The sequence below is a fragment of the Botryllus schlosseri genome, chromosome 3 (assembly GCF_051294905.1).
Source record: "Botryllus schlosseri isolate E-star chromosome 3, Bs_hap1, whole genome shotgun sequence".
Classification (NCBI taxonomy): domain Eukaryota; kingdom Metazoa; phylum Chordata; class Ascidiacea; order Stolidobranchia; family Styelidae; genus Botryllus; species Botryllus schlosseri.
The window spans coordinates 7,684,215-7,705,526 of NC_137238.1; the positions used below are offsets into that span (position 1 = coordinate 7,684,215).

Consider the following 21,312-nt stretch of genomic DNA (forward strand, 5'->3'; position numbering starts at 1 on the left):
TATTATTAATATATATTAATAATCATTCAGAATTATAACGAAACGACAGTGAGACTACTCCAAAATAGCTCTCCACAAAAGAATTTCTGACTGGTCTTCCGGACAAGGTGTCGTTTTGCAGTGGCGTACTTGCAATCTCAACATCATAAATGCTTGGCTCTAGTGGGTCGTCGTCTTCTGGTAATGGTTGCTTCAGAAAACTGCTACATTGTGAAGGCACGCGATAGCAATTATTATAGCGACGCTACCGTGCAATTTTGTTCTCAGGGGGTATTCGGAGTATAGATAACTAAGGTAAACCGTGGATGCGACACTAACGGGCGTCACGTGATTTCGCGCTCTGATGACTGTCTACGCAGCTCGATTTGTTTTGCTGGGCGCTTGTGGAGGAAGATGTTACTTTCTGCATTTGAATAGGAATATCTATCCATGAGGTTAGTTTAGCGAGTAGCTACTCCGTGTGGTTACTAACCATTGTATTGGGTTGATGCTACATAATCAGTGCTGGAGAGATGGGCAAGTGAATAATACAATTTTAAAGCCGTCAAATATGGCTATAGACGATTTCCACTGGCTGCGCATGGGTGGCGCCATTGTTACGAAAGGCTGGCCAGATGTCGGATCGGCGGTTTTGATACTCCGTCACTTTTGAAGGGTCGTAACGTAGGTCATTATAGTTGTGGATCTATATGTGCCGGTGCCTGCATATATCATGTAAAAACGAAGCCGAATGGTGTCTCACACCTTCATTGTTGCGTCCCTATGTGCATTATGCAGTAATGAGAGAATGGTGAATGGTACCGGTAGCTTCCATCGCAAAGGACAAGAAGCTATAAGAAAGATTGTATTACGTTGGAACATAGGAGAGGTTACTATGGAAAGGATTTTATTTAAGGTTTGTGTAACACTGGCATATTTGTGAGAAACTTGTTATTTATAACATTCATTTCCATCTACTTCTCTCATAAACATCATATTAATATGACAATCTGCATATTATTATTGCCTCGACTCCTATTTGTGTTTCTTCTTCTGTTACCTCCACTGAGCTATATCCTCTGTAAAAATGAGTGCACTGTATTAGTCCACTGCAATAGTTGCGACGAGTAGTATAAGACCTTTACATGTGATTTCATGATTTTCAGTCAAATTTGTTTATTTTTGACGAAGCAATAAATTGTCAATATGTCTGTAGCTTGTGATTTACATTTCTAGATCACTCAGAGAATATAAGAGTCTGTGAAAGACATTTCCACGATAGTGATATCAGGCTTGTCTCAGTCAGTGAATTACATTACTAGAGCTCTCGGAATACAAAAGTATATGGAAGACAATTCCACGATAATAACATCAGGTTAACGCATTGCTGCAGACAGAATACGAGATATGGCTCTGTCCTATCTAAATATCCGTGGCAAAAGATTTCAGTCGAGCAACACCGAGTTGTATGGTTATGGCTCATACCGTCACGCATGACTTTAGTTCATGCTGACAAAGACTTTTGTGTCTACTCACTGGAGTTGAAGGTAGTGACAAGTGCAAGTTTCGGTTAAGTCTTTCGTTGCTTTATTTACAGCTTAATCATTTATTGGAGTATAAAACTCACTAATAAATGCATAATTGTACATGATTAAATTTCATACACCTGGATAACGGATATGCCTGTCGGTCAATGCCCTCTTCCGAATTGCGGATTCCAGACTGCTGATACTGAAGCTGCCATCGCTGCTGCAGAGTTGAACATTCATGCTATGGTACATCAGACGGCCACACAACATAATGACAGTGTCGCACGTCTCTCGAGATACGACTGCTGAGGATTGGCATGTATTCCTTCGCAAATGGGAATTATTTAAAGGGGGCACGAATATGCCGGCAGATCAAATCACTAATCAGCTCTGGCAATGCTGCGAATCTGCGTTACAAACAGACCTTTTCAAACAAGTTGATGATGTGTCTCGGATAAGTGAGGACGAACTTCTGGCTACCATCAAGGCCTTGGCTGTTATGAATATAGCAGCAAGTGTTCGCAAGGCCAATCTATTCTGTTGTCGCCAGGATCGTGATCAACCTATTCCCTATTCGGTCGTTTGCTGCTCAGGTCCACGGAATAGCTCGTACCTGCACATTTGCTATGAATTGCACGCGACAAGACTGTGATCAGATAGTCAACTATTCTGATGACATCGTCAAACATGTTGTGATATCAGGCATAGCAGATGAAGATATTCGGCGAGATATCCTCAGTTTACCTGACCTGGACGACAGGACTCTGCCAGAGACTATTAAAGTGATTGAAACGAAAGAAATGGCGTCTCGTGCTATCTCTGTTAGTAGCCAGAGTTTCGGATCATTCGATAACACCGGAACTGTCGCGTCTAATGTGCCAAAAGCCCAAGATGCACCGCCATCGGCCAAGCTTGATGTCATGATACCATGCCGTTCTTGTGGCAAGAAAATTAAGAAATTCAAGTACAATAAGGGACGTTTCGGGAAGAAATTTTTGAAAGAATTCGTACAATGCTCAGAATGCTGGAAAACAGAGAGAAAAGTATCATCTGCATCTAGCCCGTCTGGACATATGGCATCTCTTTCAACACTTGACCGCCATAATGACCATGCATCGACAACGCGTAATGTTACTCCGCGTGGACATCAGTCGTCGTTCAAGCACTACATCTTCGATGGAACAAAGGGGTGGTTAGCAAAGGAATCGAAACCGCAACCGACTGTGGAATTGCAGGTATGGACTGATACTCGAGATTATGATCAATTCAATATCCCATGTCCACAAATGTCGTCTAGGGCAGTAAACGGTGTTGCGGACAGTGGTGCCCAATCGTCTTTGATGGGCCTAACAATGTTATTAGCATGTGGGCTTACTGAGAACTGGCTATTACCCGTAACTAAACGTATGCTTGCTGCTAACGAAGAGGGCATAAATATTCTGGGTGCAGTATTCCTTCGAATGTCTGGTAAAATGCGCAACGGACATCGCATAGCAACAGCCAAGATGGTTTATGTAACAGACTCGACTGATTTGTTCTACATGAGCAGAGGTGCGACGGAGCAATTGCATATTATTGGCCCGGATTTTCCTACAGTCGGCGCTGCCGCAATAACTGCTCCGGCCTCCACAACGGAATATTCAAACACCGATAGTAATCAACGCTCGTGTGAATGCCTAAAACGCTCGTTGCCTCCTAGTTCGCCCACTGAGCTCCCATTCACGCCATGTGTGGAAAATAATGAAAAGATGAAACAATGGCTTCTACTGCGATTTAGTTCGTCAACATTCAACAAGTGCAAACATCAAACGTTGCCTTCTATGTCTGGAACACCCATATCCATTCATGTTGATCCAGATGCAAAGCCAGCAGCAGTCCACACACCTTCTCAAGTGCCAATTCACTGGCGTGATGCAGTTAAGAAACAATTGGATGATGACGTGCGTCTTGGTGTCATTGAAAAAGTTGAACCTAATACGCCGACAAAGTGGTGTCATCGAGCAATATGGGTTCGTAAAAGCGATGGAAGTCCTCGCAGAGTAATCGACTTCCAATCCCTCAACCGTCATTGCTCCCGGGACACGCACCACATCGTTCCACCATTTCCTCAGGCCCGTTCCATCCCACCCGATACTTTCAGATCGGTTACTGACGCCTAGAATGGCTACCATTCGGTACCTGTCAGAGAAGATGATCGCCACTTACTCACGTTCATCACTGAATTTGGCAGATATAGATATCGAGTGGCCCCACAAGGTTTCATAGCAAGCGGGGATGGATACACTCATCGATATGATCGGATAATCGCTGATGTGCCTAGAAAGACAAAGTGCGTCGACGACACAGTGTTATGGGATGACAGTCTGTCTGAACATTGGTGGAGAATGATTCATTATCTCGAACTGATGGGACGCAATGGCATCATTCTTAACCCTTCAAAATTTCAATTTGCATGTAAGCATATTGAATTTGCAGGATTCGAGATTACGGCAGACGACGTACGTCCACTTCCAAAATATTTGGAATCCATCGCCTGTTTCCCAAGGCCACAGAAGCTGTCAGACATACGGTCGTGGTTTGGACTTGTGAACCAAGTCTCCCATTATGGCAAACTTACCGACATGATGGCACCTTTCAAGAGCTTACTTAGCCCGAAATCTTCTTTCACGTGGACCAATGAACTCGATAAGGCGTTTGCAGAAAACTCACTAATAAATGCATAATTGTACACGAGTGAAGAGAATCTCTGACAGATTGTGTGTTGCCGTGGACATTTTTCTATATACTCATAGAGACAGATCCAACCAGTTTGTACAGCAGGGTTCGCCAACTCAATACCAGTCTCAAGGCAACATCGAGATGAAATAAGTCACACATAGTTTACCACAAAAGAACTAGTATTTTATTGAAGGAATACAAATACAACAAAGAATATCGGGATCATGAATATCATTTTATTCTACAGCAGGGGTTCTCAACTTCTCTTGTAACGGGCCGCATTTTAACAGCAAAAGACGCTACGGGCCGCAGAACAATATTACCGTGTAGTTGTGGACTACAATTAAATTTAGGCTACTGCAGCCTATTTCCCACTCGTATACGGGCATTTAGTACATTTTTATGCATTATAAAGCATCAATGGACGGTGTTCGTAAGTTTGCAGCTGCTGCTTGTGAGAATATGTATCTTCTTGCTGCGTAATTAAATCCCTTCATGGAGCGTGCATTGCATTCATTGCCAAGTGGGTATAAGCAACTTAAAACCCTTCCACCAGAGAACCGAACGCTCTGTTTCAATGCTTCAGTGAGCAATTATAAAATTATGATAAATTTTGCGTTACAGAGGCCATTATCACATTGAGCTCTGAGTGGTATGAGAGAAAGTCTGGCGTTCTGGCCATTTCTGAACAAACCAATCAACCATTCTCCATTCCTTCCATGCATGGGGCCCTACATCAACAGTTACAGAGTTAGCTTTGTCAAGTTGATATTTTTCGCTGGCCCCCTCACCACGTTTGCCCAGCCAGCATTTCCTCTGCATATATGTCCACTATGATAAAATTCAACCAGATAGTTAGTTATGCAATGTCGGTGGATTTGTCCGAGGTTGGGTTAAAGCAGTCTATGCGGCAACGTGTTTCAGAACATGCGATCGACTGACATTGAAGTAACTCGTCTGGACACGATTAAATCAGACGACTGTATCTTCGAAATTTTTCTTTGCTGGTAAGTTCTGGAAACAGCAAATATTCACACAGTATGTTAAGGTCTTATTGAAATCGCAAATTCTGTAGCAGATTTCTAGGATTTAGCGATATTCCAAGTAATTTTGAACGATGCGTCTGTAACGTTGTCGGCAATCTCAACAACCGTTCGCAGTGAGTCAAACACTCTTTAAAATTGCAGGCCAGCTCCGCAGCGGGACTCTCTTGAACCAGAGTCCAGCAGAATACCGATTCAAAACAATAAAAATCTGAAGTCGAGCATATATCAAGAAACGAGAGCACATTAAAGCAGTGCTGTTTCTCAAACTTTTTCTGACACCCCCCCTTTTTTATAGAGAATAATTTCTTGCTCCCTTGTCGTCATATAACAAAATGCAACCAGAATGCTACAAACGGCTAGTTTGATGGCATGGAAGGTTATGACTGTTGATGAGAGAATTCTCAAATATGAAATTCGGAGTTCGGACTATACACAGAGAAACAACTATGAACTGAAGACAAATGGCGCCCAGCGCGAAATTTTTTTCAGTTGACCGCACCCCTTTCAGATGCTTTCACGCTCCTAAAGGGCGCGCCGCCCCATTTGAAAACCACTGCATTCAAAAATTAATAATCAAACGAAACGGGGACGGTGCGATAAAAAAGCCAAGTATCTAAATGAATTTGTTACAATACCGTGTCAGCAATAATTGTGTTTATAATGAAAGATGTCGCGGGCCGCAAAATAATCGTCTGCGGGCCGCATCGCGGGTTGAGAACCCCTGTTCTACAGTATGAGCTGCGTACGATACCTGACAACAGTTTTCATAGCAGTACTATCTGAAAGACATCTCTTAATCTTGTGGGAATCCCAAAGTGGTTTTCTAAGACTCTCAGTCTTGGCAGTATCTCCGCCGTCGCACGTCAAGCCAAGATACCCCACCCATTCATATCAGCTGATTCTGTCTCGATTAAATGCAGTTACCATCGCCGAAGCTGTTTCAGCTAGTGAGACAGGCCACCCCTGGGTTTTTCCACCCAGATCTGGGGTTTTCGAGCATCCCCTGGGTTCATCAGAGTGTTCGTCAGGTCAATTTTACGCTCGAAAATCAATTATTGGACCAGTAAGATCATCATGTCGTGAAATGTACGTCCTTCAGTTCGAGTTCGCCATTGTCGATGGATTCAGCTGTTATTGTACCGGGAGAGTCATGAGAGACTGTTTACATTCGATAGTTTCACTACTAAAATGAGATGCCTTGCGATGCGATGGAGCTTCATTGAATGCTGACTGTCAGGCACTTGGCTGCAACCTGCAATCATGCATGTCTTCATCTTTGCAAACTAAAGATTGAATGAGCATATAGGAGTCAATATTGTTATGCCGGTTTGGGTATGCTACATCAAGATAGGCAATCATCTCCAAATAAGTTTCATGCAGCATTAATGCCAATAAACGAACACAGTAAATTAATATGTACCGGTACTGTGTCTGAGAAAATGAGAATACTGAAATCCATGTATTCTACAAACATTTTGTAGCCTAATAATCAATGTTCCCTCTAATTTTTGACGAGTCTGCGCACACTCACCAACTTACTGCGCAGAGCCTTGGACAACAGTGCGTAACGACTAAAAAATGGTCCTCACTTCAGATTTTTTGTGCGCAACTTGAATTTTCTGTGCGCAGAGACCATGTAAGCACTGCGAACGTGCGAAGCTTAGAGGGGACATTGCTAATAATCTATTATTTCCAGATCAAGTGAATTTCAGTGCAAACGTTTCAATGTCCACAAACGTAAAAACTGTTGAATATGCGTGGGCTACACCGGTAGCTAAGCATCTGTTCGCGACAATAAGAAGCCAAGAACTACGTTCTTTACAGTTCCAAGCTGAACTTCATACAAGATATTAGCATAAACTAATATTAAATCACCTTATATATACGCGGCTTCCTTACATTTCAATGGCGCGGTATTCAGAAACGTCGGCGAATAACCTCGTCAGGGGAGCAAAATGTGGCTGGTTCTAATCTTGGCCAGTCATACACTACTGGCGCCAGAGCGCTGGAAATCGTCTATACGGTACATGAGAATTGTTGTTTTATCCTCTCTACCAGAGATGAGCATGGATTAGGATTTGAAGAAACCGGATTTGTGAAATTTTGTCGGATTTGGATTGGATTAGGACATAGAAATTTCAAATCCGCTCATCTCTGCTCTCAGTCTCTACAGGGATTCGAATAATTGTGGATATCGTTGTAAATTTTAAGACATCGCTGAGGTAGGCGAATTTGATTGGGAATCACTTCTGACTGACGATGTGATCCAAGATATGTTGTACAATGACATGGAGGACGGTGGAGGAAATGAAGCAACAGCTAGCGAAATCAGGAAAAGCACGAGAGCCATCCTTTTCGATTCTAGTCTGACTGCTGACTTCATTCAGCAAGTCAGTAGTGCACTAACACTTTCTGAATTTGGAAAGCAGAAGATTGATGGATTTTGGCGCGAATTTGTATCGAAACCGGAATCAGCAACTGTGATACGGCATTATCCAACTGAAGCAGTTCACGCACAGGACTACTTCAATGAAAATATATCTAGAATTGAGGAGTCAAAGTTTCTTTTAGGCGCAATGAAATTTATAATAATGATGGGTTCGGTCAAAGAAGATGAAACTAAAGGGGGTTCAATTCAGCAATTTGAGAGTCTCTTGAGTACATTGCTTGGTACACTTTGAATACGGCACGAGGACCTACTGGACGTGAGCGCTTTCGTTTCGGCATTGTGAAGCTGCTGTGCAACGACCAACCGCGCGGCTCCTTTATTTCATATATGGGGAGGAAGGCTGGGTGTTTAATGTACCCTACAGAAGAGTATATGTTTCATGTGGAACATGTTTATCTGACGTTCTGTAAAGAAGCCAACCGTCACCCATCTTCCATCAATTTCGAAAATGCCAAAATCGCCATTTTCAGTGGGCAGTACTATGAATCTTTTATTCATAGGGTTTACAACCTGTGTGTAGAGGATGCATTTGAGTCGGATATAAGACAGCTCGTCACTTACGTAACGTCATTGATGATCCTAGTTTTTTCACGCAGCGTCGCAAAGCGACTGTTTGAACGCCTGCACGATAAAGTGACTACCGCAGCAGTTTCACTCCGCAGCCAGCTATCGCAATAGATAGGTGATGGGAAGGTATAGCATCTATCTCACCAATTTCCATTACAAAGTTCAACACTTGGTCAATTTCTACATTTTGAGTTGACGATAAGATGATTTTGACTTTGTATCACTCTTCTTGCAACATGATACTGTGCCTACTGTTCCTTTCAAAAGATGCCGACTAGATTTTTTACGTCGTAGCACTTCCTTGCAATATAAGACTGTGCCTACCGTACTACTTCTGTCAATGAGTCCACACATTCCAAGTCGAAATGCAATTAGTTCCAATTAAGAAATAGTAGCTAGCACTATTGATTCTCGGGCTTCTGACGCATGCCTCTTAATTGATTTGTCAGTTTCAATTTGTGTGCTTACTATTCTTTCGGTGTTCTGTACATGCCTCTTATATAGGCTACATGCTCTTCTAGACCAGTGGTTCTCAACCTTTTTCGTCATTTCTCCGACTTGACTCAAATACAGCCGTTTCAACGCGCCATCGCTGGGGATGTAATGACTCGATTTTCTGATGACTCGAGTTGGCCAAGACCGACATTTCATTGTAATTTTGAAGACTAGTAAAGTAATCAAATCACGCTATTGGGATTTCGTCTATCGGTAATTGGTACTTGAAATTGCGACCAGACACTGCTAAAAGTGAGGAAAATCAATGCGAATCATTCGATGTCACCAAACAGTTATAAAAAGTGGGTAACAGAGTTATAAAATGTGGGTAGTGGGTTTAACAAGACTTCAACTCGAAACTGAACACACTTGAAAATGACTCGACTTGATGTAAAAGTGAAATTGGCTTGGTTGGTCACAACCCTGGCAATCGCCCCTTCGTTATTTTCGCCTGCTAAATCGCCTCCTGGCTGGCGATATCGCCCGCTATCGCACTCGCTGTCAATCCCTGTCTGTATTGAAGCTTTTAAAAGGTTGACTAATTAGGTACAAGCATTGAAAACACATTTGTTATTGTCGCGATAATCACCATATATATTTCGGGATATCCACATGATAGTGGTCCCTATAATGTTGCTCATCAGAGGCGCTAAATGGCTCCGATGTAATGTCCATTGTCCAGCCTTAAGAAAACCGCGAGGCCGCCGACTTGATTGTTCACGACTGTGCGAATTTCCGCAGTCCTCTCAGGCAATCTTCGCGATGCATGATCCTCCAAAAAGGCTCCCAGTGTCGCATCATCATCCGGTTCTGTTTTGATCTTAAAGGGGCACTGCGCTCTAAAAATGATGTGGTCTCAAATTGAAGGTAAAAACGAACAAAAAGTTTTGGCCGCAGCCATTTCCTTCAGAACGCCACCGTAATGGAACTGCGATTTATTGAAATTTCTACAAGACCAGCTGCCGCGGCTGCTTAACCCGTTACATGGCACGATGTCTTCATCGTCGCACTTGCTCGACGCGATAAGGCAGTCACGCAGACAACGAAACTTGGACACATTTCCTTTATAACATCGGCTGACAACTATCTAAATTTCGTTCTCTGCGTGACTGCCTAATCGCGTCGAGCAAGTGCGGCGGTCAGCAATCTGATGATAGTGAGATAGTCACTGTGAATATTTCTATTGAAGCGGATACCATGAGAACTGTCGTCGAGGATTTTATAGCCGAAAATCAACACCTCAAATCCCTTCAACAATTCTCTATGACATATGATCAGCATATGCCCCAACAATTCTCTATGACATATGATCAGCATATGCTCAACAGTTTGACCCCAATTCGTATTTTTCTAAATATGGAGTGCTTTTAAATCGAGCAAATTCGCTGTCAGTCTCTCCCGCGGATCTGTTGCTCGATCTCAGCAGTTTTATTAATCCTCAGAATATAGGAAGGAACGCAGTTAAGGACATCAGTGACACGGACGTTGAAATACTTGAATATATTGCTGGATTCTTGTTGGGGAAGTTGTGTTACCACCCTTCAACCATTGAGTTGGACAAGCGCGTCATTATGAAGTTGAAAGGTGAAGTCAGGAAAGGATCTTTAGCCGACCAACGCAACAGAAATTTTAATGGCTCAGCTGACCGGCTATGGGGGGCTGTTGTGAAGTGCATAGAATTAGTTATGCACCTTAGACTGGTTATGCACATAATTAGTTATGCACCTTAGACTGGATAATGAGTTTAAGGCACGATTCATGTTATTATCTGGAGTTGTCGATTTATATTCCAAGCTCATCTCTGAAGATCCACATTGGATCCCACCTTAGACTTAGTTATGCACATAATTAGTTATGCACCTTAGACTGGATAATGAGTTTAAGGCACGATTCATGTTATTATCTGGAGTTGTCGATTTATATTCCAAGCTCATCTCTGAAGATCCCACATTGGACGAATTTAGTCAAATCTGTGTTTCAAAAATTGTTTTTAAAATTTATTAAAGTATACGGGCTCATTCTTATTCCGTGAAATTGAGGAACGAGTTGAATAAAAAACATCTACATCGCAAGGACAAACAAGGGTCTCAGGAAGCAGTTGAAAAAAATGAACAACTGAATTTGGTATACATAAATTGAATAGGCCTAAGTTTTGAGTGTTTTCATTATCAAATTAATAAAATTGGTTCAGGAACTATGACGTTTCTTTAGCGGTTCTTCGTCATTTTTTCCGTTCAACGATGTCCCCTTCACTGACTTCTTCATTGATATAATTCGTTCGTTGTATCCGAAGCTCAACACAGACGGATTATCTGCTCCACGGCCTAGAAATTCAAGGATGCCAAGCTGCAGAAGTTTGGTCGTAGTTAATTGCATCAGCCCCACCGATTGCTCTCTGCATGCTGAAATGTCGTTCCAGACAGTCTTGCGAAATCCTTGCTAAGCAAACCCATTTATCGTTGTGTGCTGGAGGAGGTACTTAACCAAGTCTATTATTGACGGTACCAGCATACAAATACCCTGATAAGTTAGAGAAGCAATGAAATCAGTTTTCTCGGTACAGCACGTGGATTCCTTCCAGGTATGAAAATAATTTAAAAATTCGTGTTGCAGCCACGATAAGCGTGGGTCGCTGATGTTTGCGAACGATGCCATAGTCGGGTTCTTCTGGCTCGTTTTCCGGAAGTACTATCACAGATGTCAAAAAAATCATTCCACATCTTTGCGTACTCGGACGTTGCTACGAAATCAGCCCTTTCCAGCTGTCTTGCAACAGATATTGAGAGAACCTGCTCAATGAAATTGAGCTCTTTCTCATTTCTGAGTTATTAATAGAGTGCTACGATTGTAATTATAAGATCACTCATACCTGTGCTGCATATTTCACTGACATTTTCGAGCGAGAATTTAAATAGATATGGGAATGCTTGAGTTTGGAAGGCTGATGGAGATCACTGGACCACAAGTCTTTGTAGATAACTTCCATGTGTTTCCACAGGATTTGCCCCAGTGTATTTTTAGCGTGGAATTTCGCGCAGTCTGAAGAATATAACCAGTATTTAAATATATAGGTTGAAGTGAAACATTCCGTGAGAATATTTACCTTAATTAAATGAGGAGGATCTGGCCATAAATAGATGAACCTATCCTGGCTGAACGGGTTTAGTACCTTATAATCGGTATCGAAGCCGTCAATCAGGTTGGAGAAGAATTTCCGATTATTGGCAGCACCATCCGCGCATACGCATATGAGTTTGAAGCCGAATCTTTCTACAAGGAAGAGCGTATCCCAAAATACAGAGGTCAAATGATAATACTTCGCTGTTGCTGCATAAATATTAAATATTCTTTAAACACAGTGTTTTATGTCCTTTGTCGAATTACCAGTTTTAAGCGAAACATCACCTGTAGGGAAAAATGGTAGCATTTGGGAAAGTGAGCCACAAATACTTTTTATATACACTCCAAGAACATGTGTTGCCATCGTATCATCGCTTGCAAAGGTGTCTCCATAGTTGACGAATCCGATAAGTTTTCCGGAGGTACCATCATAAACAATCCTTTATTAATTTGCATTTCGTCAAAAGTAATAAATATGTATTTCTCTTCATTCGGCAATGACGACGAGAGATTTTCAAGTTTTTTTTTCAATATCATCTCCAAACCTGATTTCAGGCTTTTCTGCGTACCTGGGATAGAACAACTTTGCAAAATTAATATATCACTATATAATTGATAGCCTTTTTGATAAAGGCACCTGAAATCTTGCAGCGTGGACTTGGACGGCAGACGTAAAACACCACGGAATTCTTCATAGGCAGCCGGAGATTTCGAATCGATGGATAGGTATAACCTAAATCAAATGTTTTCTGTAGCCGTATAATACTCTGTCAGTAACCTAATAATATCCGGGTGATAGCGTTCTCCTTTTTCTTTAACACTCAATAATTTCAGCTGTTCCTGCCAAAACAACTGCTGGTAGGGCGTGAGCTCATGGTCTACAGCAGAGCTGGGCAACATACGGCCCGCGGGCAGCTTCCCGTCTTACATGATAATGTTGCCCGCGGCTGATTAGTCTGCCGAGATTCCCCACTACTTGCTTACTACGTCAACTTTTAGTGACTGTACGTTAATATATTCGAGTGTGCGCAGTGTGCGAGAGTGGAGCTTACGGGTAAGTTCGTCGAAGAGAGATGACTTGCATTGTCAGCATTTACAATGTACTTAACCCCAATGTTGTTTGTGCCAATCATGGTGTTTGTCGACTGCAATGGTCATTTACACCAGGCAGCTATTTCTTATTTTTGATTCCGTAACCGCTAACTGGTAGCACTGCACAGTGCACACGTACAGGCTTTTGTGAGACATCACTTGATAGTTATGTCAATGAGATGGCGAGGAGGAGCCTAGATAAACCTCCAACACTTGGGTAGCAATTCCAGAGTCGGACTCGAACACACAACACATTGGGTTTTGTAGCCGTGGATTATACCACTGCACTATCTTGCCACCTACTCAACCCTAATAGTTTGGTAAATTTGGGGTACTGGGCTTATCGAACAACTTGAAATCTTAATTTTTAAGGATTGCACATTGTGTTGATTGATCAGAGAGAAGCAGACATGGCGGTGCATGTATGACAGTGGTTCTCAAGCTGGGGGCGTGAAAGCATCTGAAGGGGGCGCGAAGTCACAGTTAACTGAAAAATTTGAAAAAATTTTCGCGCATCGCGCAATTTACCTTAAGCTCATGGTGTTTACTCTATCTTTTGTCCGAATTTCATATTTGAGAGCTCATGGTGTTTACTCAATCTTTTGTCCGAATTTCATATTTGAGAATTCTTTCATCAATAGCCACAACCTTTAATGCCATCAAACTATCCGTTGGGATGGCTAGCATTCTGATTCACGATAAGGGGGGCGTGGAATTTTCCACTATCAAAAAGGGGGGCGTGTTCAAAAAAGTTTGAGAACCACATAACAATGCTATTCTCAAATCCACATTCTTTTCGTCATTATCGCCGAGAAATCACTTCGAAATAACATTGCTTCGTTAAAATACTATCATTAAATACGATTTATTCCATGTATAATGTATATGTGAATAAATGGGCAAATAATGTATTATCGATTCAGCAATCCGGCCCGTGCCCGCCAAGTACTTGACTTTCCTATATCCGGCCTGCCGACTGGAAAAGTTGCCCGCCGCTGGTCTACAGATATTTGTGTCATGCAATTTTGTATTGCTGCGGCGAAATCCGGCTGGACTTAAGCAGACTTGTTTGCGATCTTTTTCTTGATCAGCCTAAGCTCTTTTTCCTTCACACTTTTTCTTCGCGTATACAAAAATAAATAGTCTACATATTCATAAAACATCAAAAATTCCAACCTACTCTTATTTCTGATGCAGCAGGGTTGCCATTAGTCGTGATTCAGAGCATCGACTTATAGGTGCTTTGTCAGCTAGAACTTCGTTTCTCATTTCCATATTACGCTTCTTTCTTTGCTCGACATTCTTACATTGTACGCACGCATTGCTGTGCGGATCGCGTAATATCGTCGTACACTTATCTGAAAGCCTGGCCGAGCAAGTCACGACTTTGTCGGCCTCATTCAAAATATCGAACACAGTGCTCTCCCGCAAGCTCGAGTTAGTAGACACGAACTCGCCATCACCAAATTCCGAATTCGCCATCACCAAATTCGTATCTTACAGACAAGCCCTCCTATACGTCCAAAACAATTCCATTTTTTTGGTTTCTGAATTGAAACGCTAAATAATTTCGCTTAATAAACCAGTCGGGTTGTTGTAGCTTCTAAAATCCTTTTTGCACGCCATCTAAACTTTTATATCTTGATGGCACTGGTAATTCATGTTTTACTATTGGCTTTCTCGGGGGAGGTGGAGTAGTGTCGTGCGATTTTTCTGGCAAATTAATTGACGGCAAGGCGCCTGGTTTTAACTCTTTTCTTGTGATTTACGTAATGGAAATCTGTTTCTGCGAAATGACGTCCACAAATGCCAGCTTGATCCCTTTTTCCTAATTCCGTTACGACCGACTTCTCTCGATATTTACAACAAAAATGAAACAAAGTATGCCATTCCTTGTTTCGTCCAGGGTGCAGAACTACAGTCAGGATATAAATACCAGCCGATTCTTTGCTCGATTTGCCGAGTCTCCTAGTATTACACCCGGGTAATATGCAGTGACTAGGCGCCATGGTTATACGATATAATCCAAATATGGTACACTTGATTTGAACAAAATTTTCAACCCAAACAGAGAACACAAAAGTTTCATAACCCAAACAGAGAACACAAGTGTCCAGCTAAAACCCAACAGAGAACACAAGTGTCCAGCTAAAACCAACGGGCGCAGGCGAACCTGGTTCGATTCTCGCCATCAGCAATGAAGATCGAAACACCGTAACGATTGACCATTTCAACCATAGCGTTTATAAAGGCTTATGGTTCCAACATCCCCCTCATCCCCCTATATTTTGATTGTATGGCATTGTACATTAAGTATCTAGAGCAGATGGACACGTAATTAATTAAATATATCAACTGCCGTAATAGTCAGCTACGGTAGTACGGTAGTTATACACCTTTACAAGGCAGTATCATAATCAACTGAATATGACATGTATGTATACAAGTTTAGGCATCGTGTCCTATATAGTTCAAGTGTTTCCCCTATCATGGGCTATGATCCTATCCTACATTAGGCCAAAATTAGGGAAGTTGAAACCGAAACCAACTGTTGTCAAATGTCACAATGGCAATCTCGCAGGCGGAATTCAAGCGTGATGGTATCCACAACATGCATAACAATGCTTTCAAGTGCAACAGGCCTGCTTCAATAGAGGGTAACCGTTGTCACCCAATAGAATTCCTTCAATATTACCGTCTTCAGAATCGTCAGCCAGTCAGGAATTTCGGTATAACCTGAAGTCGTGGCACGATCCCGGCCAACGGTACAACAAGATTGGTTATTGTTCGTTCCGCACTGCAAACGACTTGAACATTCAAGGACATGAATCCTCTTCTTTTACGGAACGACTATGAGTCCTCTTCTTTTACGGAACGACTCTGCGTTATCTCCACCGGGCAGATAATGCGGATGTGGGTGCCGTCACTATCTCCAACCACCCCGGGAAATTTTTTAATTTTATAAAATTGCGATTTAATTTTCGCGGTGTCGTTCATGGATTGCAATAAACTGATTTATGTTTTGCTATAACCTTCGCCACACGCTGAACGCTCCTACGATCCGTATGCCTAGATACGCCAGCAAGGTCCCCATCGGACAGTTCGAAATGTCCGGTGCAATGGTTAATTGCAGCAATGGGTGTCGGCCATGATTCCTGATAACAAATGCGTCGTCCCCTTTTATTGTATCATAAATTTCAAATCTGAATCGTTTCAAAAATTCTCTATAATTCAATTCTTCAAATGGATTTTTCACGTCCCTGAGGCGTCTGCGAGGAATCGCAACAGTTTGCAGAATTTCCAGCTCTTCCATTAGCCCAGCCATTTCCTTCGTTTATCAGAAAAGTGATGAATATTTCTGTTTTGCGGACGAAAACAATCGAAACTAAAGCCGTTACCTTAGCGACGGCCTTGAACAATGACGTCATTTCGAAGAAATATAATCTGGCAACCATTTTCTGGATTTTCATACAGTGAGTCGGCACTCAGTTGAGTGTGTGAGGAGGCCTCAGTTGAGTGTGCGAGGAAACTTTAGGAGCTCGAAGTTGGGTTTGAGGAACAGGTGCTACTCAGTTGAGTGACAGCAGACACTTAAGTTAGGGAAACTTCAAGATCTCCATTAGGGAAACTTCAAGATCTCCATTGTCCACCCATAGTGTGCACTGTCCAATTTTTTCCTTAATATGGATAAGCAGTTCGACGCAATGAATTCGGAATTCCATTCCAGGGATCAAAATTCAAACCTGATCGTCATCCATTCTATTCCTCAGATGACGACCGTTTACATTGATTGGTTCGATGCGTCCGGTGCGAAATTCCTCTTCATAACGCGTTTCTTTATCGACGACATCACGAATATATCTACCATCCGGCTCACCAATGTACATATTTTTTTTTTTATACGGCTCTCCGAATACCCAGACCATCACAGGCCCTCTCTACATCTGGTATAGGGCCTGCTCCGGTCTGGGGGTTTTAGGGTTCGTCTTTTAATATATTTTTATTTTTTAATTTTTATATATTTCCTAACTAAGGGTTTAATCAATGTTTCAAATTAATATAATGCGTTCTTCTCTTTTCTTCTCTTTTCTTCCTTATTACAGTCAAATACTCCAATATTTTTTGTTAGCTGGGGTGGGTGCGGGGGCGTGGCATTTGCGTTTACGTGTAAAACGCTGCCCACCCGTCGCGAGTGCTTGATGGGTTCTATTTCACTCCTCCTCCCCATTTTTTTCCCATCTTTTTTAATTCTCTTTGTTATTTTCATAGTTTATCGAGTTGTCTCTCAATTTTTTTGACTAGTTGGGTCGCCTGTTTGTTGTTGTCTAGGTTTTCTAGTCGTTTTTTGATTTTTCGTAGGATTTTTCTCTCCAATCCTTCGTTTTCTATTTTTTTATTGTCGATGTCGAGAGCAGTCTTCAGGTTTAATATCGTTTTTTTCATGATTGATGCAATGATCCAGTTGATTTTTTTTCTTCCGGTATTGTACATTAATAGGTCGTTGTCTAGTTTGAGTCCCAGCGTTTTTTGGATTTGTCTTTTGAATTTTGCGATATATTTACATTCAGTGAATATATGTTTTGCGCAGTCATTACTTGAGTTGCAGAATTTGCAGTTTAGAAGTAATTTTCTGCCATTTCTGTCCTCTGTTAAGTTCCGAATTCTTCTTTTCTGTCCAAATATGTAACCATCATGTGCTACTCGATAGTTTATGATCATTTCACTATTAGTTATCATGTTTTTTCCAAAACATTTAGTTTTGGTTATTTTTGTCATTTTTGTTTTCTTTCCGTGTTGTGTTCGGAATTCTCTCGTTTTCTTTGAGATTTTTTATTTCTCTATACAGTTCTTTGTGGGAGCTCTCTCTCCACTCTTCTTCCTCCCATCCGATTTTTTTCGCCAAGTCTATACTTTCTATCCATCTTCTTGGTGTAGGGTATTTATGTCTCTCGTTGTTGTTGTAGAGACTGGGCCGTATAGCTTTTATTTTTGTTCCGACCTCATATATGGCATATTTATGCCATATTTCGGTTGGTTTTTCGAGATTTTTTAGCGTAGCGATTTTTTCGAGTTCTATTGCTCTTATACGTGACTCTATATCTGGGATTCTGAGTCCTCCTTTCTCTTTTTCAGCAATCAGCGTTTTTCGTGATATTGCCTCCATTTTATATGGGTGCCATAGGAATTTAAAGTATATTTTCTCGAGTTCTTTCTGATCTTCTTTACTCGGTGGTATAACTCGGGCGTTGTAGAGGATTTTTGTTGTTGCCAGGGAGTTCAAGATGGCTTTTTTCCCCTATCCAGGTCAGTTTTCTGTGTCTATAAGCCATCAGGGTTCGTAGAATTTTTAGCCTGTTCTCGGTCCATGTTTCAGTGTATTGGTTTTTGCCGAAGTATTGGCCCAATATTTTAATTCTTTCTTTTTTTTTATTCTCGAATTTCCCTGTTCTAGCTTCTGTTCTCGAATTGATATGCAATATTTCTGTTTTGGTTGGGTTTAATTTTTGCCCGGTTGCCCGTTCATATTTTTGGAATTCTTCAAATACGGCGTCAATATCCTCCTCTCTCTCAAGGTAGCACGTGATATCGTCGGCATACTGTTGTATTTTTATGCTTTCGCTGCCGATTTTGAAAGGTCTTATTTTTTCATTTTTTCATTATTTTTCTGGCCAGGGGGTCACAGCTGATGGCATATAAGCACATGCTCAGCGGACACCCCTGCCTTATTTATCCCCCTTTTGATGTTAATGGGATCTGTCAGGGCGCCATTTACTAGGATTCTGCTTGTTGCGGAGTTGTATATGTTTTTTATCAGTTGGATGAAGGGTTTTGGGAGTCTGTAGCTTTCGAGTATATTGTAGAGATACTTGTGATTAATTGTGTCGAAAGCTTTTTCCTGGTCCAGATTTACAATAAGTAGTTCTCGTTTCCTTTCAGTTGCGTGTTCAAATGTTGCCTGTGTGTTTCTTAATATATCTGCTGTAATATGTCGTCCACGAATAGCGCATTTTTGTGTTTCGAGAGTTAAATTTGGGAGTATTGGTTTCAATCTGGACGCCAGAATGCTGGTTAGTATTTTATAATCTGTGTTTAATAAGGTTATTGGCCTCCAGTTTTTTAAAAGTTTTGGCTCTCCTTTTTTGTATATTACAGTAGTTGTGCCCTCCATCCATGTTTGACATAAGCCTCCAAAGCAGTAGGCGTTGTTAATTACTTCTAGTAAGTCTTTCTTAAGAATTGTCCAGTAGGTTTGGTAGAATTCTTTGGACAGCCCATCAGACCCTGGGGTCTTTCCACTATCCATTTTGTTTAAGATCGTTTTGATCTCATTCTCGTCTATTTGCGTTTCGAGGTCTTTTCGTTCTTGTTCAGTTACCTCTATGTCCGCAGTTTCTGCAGCATATTCTTCTTGGAGGCGGGGATTCTCACTAGGGGATTTCCCCCATAGATTATTGTAGAATTCATAAACCTCTTGGATGATTTCTTCTTTGGTTGTAAGTTCTTTGCCCCGTTGATTTAGAACTGCTGCAATCATTTTGCTTTGCTTTCGCTGGGCTATTTTTGTGAAGAAATATCTCGTTGGTTTTTCATTCTCCTCTATGTCTCTCATTTTATAAAGCATGCATCTATACCTCAATTTGTCATTCTCGATCTTTTGGAGTTCCTTTATCTGTTTTATGGCTTCGTCTGCCATAGTTACCATGTTTTGTATTCGGTTTATGTTTCCTCTGAGGATATTGATCTTCCTTCTTTCCTCTATGTGTTTATTTTTTCCATGCTCTTGTACCTGTTTGGTTAGTTCTTTCTTTAAATAATCCCACCATTGGTACACGTTTTCAAAGCTATGCTTCTTCTTCGCGCATTTTTGGTGGGTTATTTTTATTTTTTTGTACAAGGCTTCTTCAGAGTAAAGTCTAATATCATTCTTCCATAGTGGTCTTCCCCATGCGATATTTAGTGGTTCGGTCACCTGTGTTTTCTGCATGAATATATGGTCAGCTACGTTGTTAAGTTTGTATTCGCTTTTTTTCACCCGCGGGAGTAGGTTTTCCGAAGCGTAGGTTCGATCTACTCTCCGGGATTGATGCACTTTCATTACTGTATATAGTTTTTTACTTGGGTTTCGCCAACGCCATATGTCTCTGATCTTGTTTGTTTCTATGAAAGTCTTCCATATTTTAGCAGCAGGCGTAAGTTGGAACTTGTCGATGTTCTTCTTTTCTGTGACGATATTAAAGTCGCCGCAGATAATCGCGCTGTCAGGGGTGTTATTTTCTATATGGCTTGTTAATTCTCGGTAGAAATCGGTTTGGTATTTTCCGACATCGCTGGGTCCATACACATTGTATAGTGTAGCGATGTCGGTTGTTTCTTTGTCGATCAGTCGTAGTGTTTGTATCCTGTCCTGTCTTACTATCTGGTGTTTTATGTTGTATTTATTCTGTAAGTCCTTTCTGGCGAATATCCCGGTGCCTCTGTAATAGTGTTTTTTGTTTTCATCTTGATCCGTCCAATTTTGTCCTACAGTAATGTGATTTGGGAAATAAAGTAAGTCATTCTGTTGTGCCCATTTCTCTATTTTCTCTGTATCCGCTCTGTGCGTTTCTTGGATACAAATAATATTCCAATTTTTTCGCATCTGAGTAAGTTTTTCATTTTGACCCAATGTGTTCCTATTCCATTGGCATTTAGAGATATAATGTTCAGCGCCATTAGGATTAGACAGGACAGGGGCTGGGCTACTTTCAGTTCGATGTCTGCTTTCAGTAATTTTCTTCATGCAGAGCTTTCGTTTTGTGTCGTGGGGCTACGGTCGCTTTGTTGTCTTTTGTTTGGCGAGGGTGCGCTAAAGAATTCCTGTGCGGTGAAGTTTCTTTTTTCCCAGTTCCTTGTTATGGTTGCCGTTTGGCCTGTTCGGCTTTTTATTGTTTTCGGTTTGGTTTTAGTCTTATCTTTTTCTGCGCCTTGTTGTTTCTCTATTTGCGACTCCTCATCTGTTGTGTTATTTTGTTCATTTTCGCTGTTGAGTTCTGTTGCCTCTCCAGGTCTTATTGTTGTATTTAGTTCTGAGTTGTCTGGTGTAGGAGGGGTTTTGCCTTCTAGGTTAAAGAAGTCATATGGTTCTTCTTGTAGCTCTTCTTTTTCGTCCGCAGAGTTCTCGGCCTCAGAGTTCTCAATGATGTTTTGGCTATCTATAGCTGGTTGGCTCTGTGTTTGTTGTTGTTGTTCATTTTCGGGCTGTGTTTGTTCTTCCTCTGTGCTTGTGTTGGAGAGCTGCATTTCATCCTCTGGACTTCTGTTTTTTGGACATTGGTCT

The 21,312-nt window shown here is 41.4% G+C and overlaps 2 protein-coding genes across 3 annotated transcripts in view; one reads left to right on the forward strand and one right to left on the reverse strand.

Annotated features, from left to right (window-relative positions):
- Positions 1 to 21,312, forward strand: part of LOC145434839 (uncharacterized) — a 249,143-nt gene that overhangs the window by 194,075 nt on the left and 33,756 nt on the right. The window contains exon 2 of one of the 2 annotated variants that reach the window (XM_080312071.1): positions 1,577 to 4,228. The exons of the other annotated variant lie outside the window; for it this stretch is intronic. Within the exon in view, the coding sequence (XP_080168197.1) occupies positions 2,135 to 3,667 (1,533 nt within the window). The 5' untranslated portion in view covers positions 1,577 to 2,134 and the 3' untranslated portion in view covers positions 3,668 to 4,228. Of the gene's footprint in view, positions 1 to 1,576; positions 4,229 to 21,312 lie in introns of those variants that run through there. 2 annotated transcript variants of the gene reach the window in all.
- The window catches only part of LOC145434849 (uncharacterized), a 262,689-nt gene that overhangs the window by 37,409 nt on the left and 203,968 nt on the right, over positions 1 to 21,312 (reverse strand). The gene's annotated exons all lie outside the window — the stretch shown is intronic.